Genomic DNA, 7524 nt, shown 5'->3' with positions numbered 1-7524 from the left:
TCCTCTTGCCTCAGCCTCCCAAATCTCTGTCCTGTTTGGGTTATAGGGGGCTTGTGTGGCAGCCACCTGAACACAGGCTTTTCCTGGCTCTGAGCTTCTCGGATAGAGAAATGAGCCTCTGAATGAGAAGTCCCTTGTCCAGGGTCACACAGGATCCCAGACCAGTCCAGCAGTGTAAGGAGGCCCAGCACAGTAGCATTAATCAGATACCTGCATAAGAGCTTTTCTTTTCATTTTTATTTTAAAGGAAAAAAAAAAAAACAGTGCAAAACCCCATTTTCCAGTGTCAGCCTTGCCCACCCCCACCCCCAGGGTCACCCCCCAGTGGGGCCTGACTCTTCCTCCCACTCAGCACCCCCTCCCCTCATGCATCCCGTAGGGGTTGGAGGTTCCACTTCCCTGGAAGACCAGATCCCAGGGGAAACTGGATAGGGGAGGAAAGAACTGAGGGGGCAGCCCCTGATCGCCTGTCCCCCAGGTTTCCAGCCATGGCACCAGGTACCCCTTTTGGCTCTCATTAACCCTTTCCTGGCCACACTATTAGCTGGGGGGGGGGACACGGATCTGGGGGAACTCCCTCCATACCCCTCTTTGCCCCGGGGCCGGCTCGGGGCTCTCCTCACTGAGGTTGGGGGGCTCCCTCCCTCCCTCCATCATAGGGGAGAGCGGCGAAACCCCCAAGTTTAAATACCTTAATGAAAGCAGGGGATGTGGGAGGAAGGGGGCTTTAGATCTAATAAATTAGCGTTTTAGTGTCCATGGAGGTGAGGGGGCAGGGCAGGGTGTGGCCTCCAGGGCCCCTCCCTCCCCTTACTGGTGAATCTCATTCTCTATGAGGCTGTCCTCGCAAGACTGGAAATCTGTGTCCGTGAGGCCATCGGGTGGCATCAGCAGCTCCTCATCTTGGGATGAGGATGATGGGGGCTCATCCCCCGAGCTCCCCGGAGCCACATCCCCATCCCCGTCCACCTCTGAATCCTGCAGCACCTGAGCGATGTATTTCTGAAAGGAGAAAGGAGTGGGGAGGAGTAAGGTGAATGGGTAAATGTCTGCTCCTGATGGAGGGGGTGCCAGGGAACACCAGGGCCTGTAGGGGATATTGGGCCTGAGGACAGTGGCGTAGGCAGGACCCTGGGGAAGGGCAGAGATCTATTCTCATGGAGGGACAGGCTGTCTTCCAGTGAGCCACACTTCTCTGTACCCTTCAGGTCTGTCCCTGGGGTCTGGCATAGGCTTCCCTTTTTGGAAGACTAATGGGACATTCAGCTTTGGGACTGAGTCTCACTCAGAGGCCCCCCTCCACCTCTGGTCATGGAGGAGGGTACTCACCGCAGATTTGGGAACAGTATTAGCAGTCGGGGGCCGTCCATTGCTTCTGGGGTCCACGGTATCTGTCTCCGTGTGCTCAATCTTGAGGGACCCAGAATCAGTCAGGGGTGAGGGGCACATCCTTGGCCCCAGTCATGGCCCACATCCTCTCAGCACCCCTTCCCCCCTCCTCTAGGTCCTACCACAGTCAAGCCCTGCCCCCCTCACTCCACACCTTGTAGTTGTGGGCACTGAGGTATTTGAAGTGTCCGAAGCAGACGTGGCAGAGGCAGATGACGATGGTGATGACCAGGACCACGAATGTGAACATGGATGTGGGGGCTAGGAACCCTGGCATTGGGGGGCAAAGAACAGGGCTGCTACTTCTCCTCTGTGCCCCCTAGGGCCTTACCACCCCAGTTTTTGCTGCCTCCTGCAGTCCCCACGCACTCCCGTGCTACATACAGCTTTGCCCTGACCTCTCCCAGGTCCCTTGCCTGCCATCCTGGCTGGCAGCCCCTTCTGTGCCTTGACACTGGGTGGACACCCCCACCCACCGCCAAGGTCCCTAAGAGGGAGTGGGTGGCCCTCACCCGTACGCATGGTGGAGAAGAAGAGCAGCCAGAAGAGGCAGAGGATGGGTGCAGCCACCACCTGGTTCACAGCCCCCGAGTGGATCTTCTTGTCCAGCTTGGCCGGCAGGTAGGCGTAGTAGAGATTATACCTGTCTACCAGGTGCTTCAGCAGCATGTACATGAGCCCTGGGGGAAGCCACATGGGCCCTGACCTCGGAACCAGCACCACCGGACCTTTATGTGGTTGTCACAGGTTGTCCCAGGACAGGATGGTGTCCCATCTCCCAGTACTACCACAGAACTTCAGCTTCCTCTGCTTCAACCCCTGTACTCCGCAGCCCCTCATTAGGAATTCTACTATGGGAAATCCATTTACTTGGATCAACAAGAACCCTCTTGAAACTTATATATATATATATTTTTTTCCTATTCCTATCTCTAAACAGATGAATATAAATTAATTGACAAGTTCTATTTCCCCAGAGGCTGAGGGAGCAGCAGTTTCAAATGAGAACAAGGAAGTTAGTTTGGGAGTTTGGAGCCTTCAATAACCAGGAAGGATAATTAAGGAGTTAGGATGTTATTGGGAGAAAGTAGAGCTATTAGTGGGGGTGATGCTTATAGAGAAACTTCGCTAAACTCCTTCAAAAAGGAAGAGAGACTTGCCCAAGTCACACAGCTCAGCTATAGTAGGATATCTCTGAGTGGGAAGGGTCTATCCCCACTTTAGAATCCAAAGGTCTTTCCTGAGTTTGCAGGGTAGCACAAAGTGTATGTCCATGAATATCTGTGTAGCAGTGCGTGAGTTTGTGTATGTGCACACCAGCCAGTATGTGGTATGTTTCTAAGTTAATACAGCTGAGAAAAAGCATTGGTATGAGTATGGCTATGCTGGAGTGACTGTGCCTAGAGGCCCAGCATACCAGCTGGGTTTAGGCTAGGCTGAGATGGCTCTCCCCCTCCTCCCCACAGGCTGGGCCTCAGACTGAGCCAGGGACCAGGTGGGAGCCCTGAGGGACCGGTCTCCCAGCCAGGGCCCTGTCCACTCTGGGTGGCCTGCCTTTCTAAAGTGGGTAAGGTCCTAGGTCCCCCCGAGCAGGGCCCAGGTCCCGGCGCGGCGGTGCCTACCGAAGGGCACGATGATGGGGCAGGTGATACTGTAGGTCATGACCACCGTGAAGACGCACATCATCCAGGCGTAGGCTGCGCCAAACTGGAACTCGTAGGCCTGATGCTGGGGGGGAGATGGGCAGGAGGGTGGCTCAGGAGGGAAGGGACAGATTGGAGGGGGACAAGGTAGGTTGGAGAAGGGTCAGCATCTCCAGGACCAGGAAGAAGCCATGGGGAACATGAACCTAGGACTAAGGTAGGGTAAGGCAAAGCAGATGGAGAGGGGGGTATGGAGGAGAGGGAGTGGGGGTGGGACAGTCATAGGGCATGGGGAGGGGCCTTTGAGGGGTAGGGGCTACAGGTGGGGGGCAAGAGTAGGATGGACTTGAGAATGGGATGCTAAGAGTCCTCTTGTTGAGTCAGGACAGGGAGACTCCAGATCTGGGGATCCAGACCTCCCAAACTCCCATCGTAGAACACTACTGTCTGAGCTGGTGGGGCCTTTGGGGTTTTCTATGTCTACCCATGACAGTGCATATGGGAAAACTGCTATCCCAGATGGCAAGGGGATGGCTCAGGGCTATAAAACTCTACTTCCCAAGTCCCAACACCCCTGTGTCCCCGACCCTAGCCGATGGCTGCTGCTTCTAGTTGGGCCACCAGGGGGCGCTGTACACGCGGCTGCTGCTGCTGCTGCTGCCCCAGGCGGCCATACCCGCTTCACGTTGCGCCTCTCAGCGGCGGAGCGTGCCAGGCAGAGCCGGATCATGTACATGAGCAGGCCCGGGATGCGCAGCAGATCCATGGCGTTGCCGATAAAGGCTGAGGCAATGACGTAGTTCACGAAGAAGGCGCCGTTGTCGGGCAGGAAGACACACCTGTGGGCACCAGGTGCCCTTGTGGTAACCTGGTGCTGCCTGCCCTCTGTCAGCATGGCAGCACTCCATGCCTTTACCCCCAGTGGGTTTCTTCCATGTGGATATGCTCTGTGCCTCAGTCCCCCAGAGTGTGAACCCCTGGGATATATGCCAGAGTGTCAACAGATAACCTCTAAAGTAAGCCTCAGATACTCTCTGTATGAATGGACACAGCCCGAAAGCATGAGCCCAGAGGTACTCCTAGAACTAGTGCTTCCTGTCCAAGGCCACTAGAATATTTGCTGCATAACTGCTGGAGATCTCCACAGAAACTCCACGAAAACCCTCAAAGACCCCGAAGGGTGTGAGTCCCAGAAACACTCAGAAGATTTCCCACTTAGAACTTATCCCAGAATTAATGTTAGAGTATCAGCCTTAGACATTGCCACAAGCAAACTTCAGAGACCCTCCCCAAAACATCTTCAGAGCCCAGGAACCTTTGCCAATGCCTGACGTGCCCTAAGTGTGAGCCCAAGATCACCACAGACAGCACAGAGCAAGATTCTCAGAGTTTGTGCCCACATATCCAGCCATGGTACATGCTCCCCAAAATAACCTTCATAGGGAATTCTAGAAGATACCCCCTCATGAGTTCCATGGTCATACTTCTGCATAAGAGCCCCAAATTTTAGAGATGTTCTCAGAACTTGAACTTCACAAACACCCCAACAAACAAACCCTATAGACACTCCCAGAATTGTAAGGCCAAGAGCCTGCCCCCAAAATAGCAGTGACAGAGACCTTCCAGGACACCCCAGTAACCTCCCAAGTCACTCCCTAAGTATGACCAAAATCCCATTACAGACACCTCCCCAAGTAAAGCTCAGACACTCCCATAGTTCCAAATATGTACCCAAGAGAGCCCCCAACAGAAACTCCCCAAATATGAGCTCCCAAGCCCAAATGAGCATGATTACAGCATTCAATAGGCTACCAGAGAGTGAGTCCCAACACAGACACCAGGGACTTCTCCCAGGCATGCACCCAAAACACTTTGTGGGTGTCTTCTTTGGGATGACCCTGCTAGACTTGTGATGTCAGTCCCTTTTTCCTCCTCCCTGCTCTGGGGGTTGTGGTACCCTCCCGCAGGGCTGGCAATGTCTCTCAGGCATACCCACCCCTGCCATCTGGTCTCTTTCCCCTGGGGCCCCAGTCACTCACTCAAATCGAATAGCTGCCTCAGCCAAGAATTTCTTATCAAAGAGCCAGCGGAAGAAGAGGTCCAGGCTGGAGGGGAGGAAAGAAAAGGTGGGGGAAAGGCTGAAATAACTCATAACACCCAGGCAGGGGGAAGTCTCCATTCTATGAGCCTCTAGGGAGACTCCCAGACATGGAGCAGGTAACTCAGGCCAGGCTTCTGATCTTGTACCCCTTGCTTTGTAGGGCAATCCCTTACCCTGACTCCTATCTCATCCTCTGAAACTCACCTGCTCAGTCCCAGTGAGGGCAGGAGCAGCACCATAAAAATGAGGAAGGTGTAGCACTTATGCATGGTGGTCCTGTTCTCCCCAGAGCTGGTGGGGAAGAGGAGTAGGAGACAGGTCACTGGGTAAAGGTCAGGTAAGCCCAGCCCCTACACCTGCTCCCCTTCTGATGTCTCAGAAGGGCCCCCAGGGAAGGTCTTCCAAGGAGAGGATGCTGGGCACCATCCCTTCCCTGCCAGCTCTGGGTCTGCTCAGAGTTGGGAGCCTTAAAGGCAAGAGGCTGCCCACTAGGGATGGTTATACTTCTAGGGAAGGCCGCTGGAGTGTGGCCTGTGCAGGTATCTCACCGTGTCCAGTGGGCTTCAAAGAAGGCTGAGTAGTAGACGATGGTGGGGAGCAGGGCTGAGAAGCACCACAGCAGCAGGGTGGGGAAGAACTGGGTGATGATGGGGTTCTGTAGCAGGGCACAGGGGCACATGTCAGGCAGGGCAGTCTAGTGGGCCCAGCTTACTTTGCTTATCTACCTCCTTTCCCATCAAGCCCTGGGCTCCACAGCTCTGAGGGCCTCACATCAGAAGTCTAGAACATCTGGAGGGCCAGGGGCCACAGTCACATGTGCAACTCCAGGATAATACTTAAAGTCAGCATTTGCTGAACATGTATTATGTGCTAAGCACTGTTGAAGTACTTTCCATGTATAAATCCTCCAAACAATATTATCCCATTTTATAGATAAGTAAACTGAGGCAACAAGAGCTTCAACAGCTTACCTTGCCAGCAAGCAATGGGGTGGGGATATGAACTCAGGTGGCCTGGGTTTTATCTATTATTTAATTATCACTCAGATTTTCAAACTGTCCTCCTTTGAAGCTCCTTTGAGGTTTTAAGCAGGTATGCTGTGTACATGGCATGAGTGAGGGGAGGCCAGTCAGATATGGGCCCTGCCCTACTGTCATCTGAGCAGCCCTGCCTTTCCACGTTGGTTTGCATGTTGATATAGGGATCAGAATCTAAGTTTGAAGCCAATGACCTAGTCTGACCCTTCCATTGTTCAGTGGCAGAGACTGAGGAAAGGGACTTAGCCAAGGTTAGGACTGGACCCAGGCTCTTTCTCTTCCCTCAGTGTTTCTCTAGGAGTCGTAAACCCAAGAATGACCTCTCTGATGGAGAAGGTGGCAGGGAGCCCAAGGGCAGTACACAAAGGGGTCTGTAACTTATGGTCGCATGGGAGCTGCTTAGTGGGGCTGGGCTGGAACCAGCAGAGCAGGAGTGAGGCTGGGCAGGAAAGTAGGAATTTAGGGCCTGGTATCTGTGTCAGGACCCAGCATGGAGGGGTGGGGGCACATGGGGCCTGGGTCTCACGTTGAGGTACTCCACGGGCTTGGTGACGTTGAACTTGTCCATGGTGGTAATGATGATGGCTGGGGTGGTGAGGAAGAAGAGCAGGATGAAGAGGACAACGTTGATGACCAGGCAGCGCAGCCACCAGATGAAGCCTCGGATAGAAAGATGCTCCCTGGGAATGCAGGGGAAGGATCACTTTAGGGACTGAAAGCATGCTTGGCCCCCAGTAACACCTGGGCCTTCCCTCTCCTCCCCTCACTGAACCCACCCTTAAAAAGCCTGCCCCACCACCCCCATTTGCTCACCAGTAGATATTCTGAGGGTCAGGGGCGTAGGACACAGTCCAGTTGGAGATATGCAGGGACTCACTGCAGGAGGAGGAGCGTGGCTCCCCACGGCAGGCGCAGCCCTGGCACTTACACACATTGAAGTCCTTCAGGATGCTGGGGGAATGGGCACCAGTTACTGTGGCACTAGCCACAGGACCCCATTGCCTATAGTGGGCCATGAGTGTAGGGACTGGGGGCCCTGGTAAGCTGTTTGGGGAAGAAGGCTGGGGTCGGCAGGTAGAGCAGGGGCTCACATGGCGGTGATGGTCTCGTTGTGGAAGGTGACAAAGGCCATGCCAAGAGGCTTCTCGTTCACCTTCTCCTTCTCCCTCTTGTAGTCTTCCTTCAGCTTCTGCTCCAGCTTTGTGTAGTACTCAATGGCCTCCACCTACGAGGAAGGTCCAGGACCAGGGCTCTGGTTGGAGCTGGACAGTGGCCACAGCACCCAGTACTTACTCCACTAAGCCAGGCACTAATCCTCTAAGCTTTTCTTTTTCTTTTTCTTTTTTTTTTTTTT

The 7524-nt window shown here is 54.1% G+C and overlaps 1 protein-coding gene across 2 annotated transcripts in view; it reads right to left on the bottom strand.

Moving 5' to 3' along the window:
- Nucleotides 1-217: 217 nt before the first annotated feature.
- Nucleotides 218-7524, bottom strand: part of TMEM63B (transmembrane protein 63B) — a 27942-nt gene continuing 20635 nt past the window's right edge. For both annotated transcript variants that reach the window (XM_012804842.2, XM_023512831.1), the window contains 12 exons: nucleotides 7262-7395; nucleotides 6984-7121; nucleotides 6697-6850; nucleotides 5682-5788; nucleotides 5338-5424; nucleotides 5072-5137; nucleotides 3709-3871; nucleotides 3012-3117; nucleotides 1902-2069; nucleotides 1544-1659; nucleotides 1330-1410; nucleotides 218-1002 (listed from right to left, as the gene is read on the bottom strand). In XM_012804842.2, the coding sequence (XP_012660296.1) occupies nucleotides 811-1002; nucleotides 1330-1410; nucleotides 1544-1659; nucleotides 1902-2069; nucleotides 3012-3117; nucleotides 3709-3871; nucleotides 5072-5137; nucleotides 5338-5424; nucleotides 5682-5788; nucleotides 6697-6850; nucleotides 6984-7121; nucleotides 7262-7395 (1512 nt within the window). In that variant the 3' untranslated portion in view covers nucleotides 218-810. The remainder of the gene's footprint in view (nucleotides 1003-1329; nucleotides 1411-1543; nucleotides 1660-1901; nucleotides 2070-3011; nucleotides 3118-3708; nucleotides 3872-5071; nucleotides 5138-5337; nucleotides 5425-5681; nucleotides 5789-6696; nucleotides 6851-6983; nucleotides 7122-7261; nucleotides 7396-7524) is intronic.

Source organism: Otolemur garnettii, unplaced genomic scaffold (assembly GCF_000181295.1).
Source record: "Otolemur garnettii isolate 467f Iridium unplaced genomic scaffold, OtoGar3 scaffold00031, whole genome shotgun sequence".
NCBI classification, from domain to species: domain Eukaryota; kingdom Metazoa; phylum Chordata; class Mammalia; order Primates; family Galagidae; genus Otolemur; species Otolemur garnettii.
Note: the sequence above shows the minus strand (reverse complement) of the source record. Positions and strands in the feature narration are given on the sequence as shown.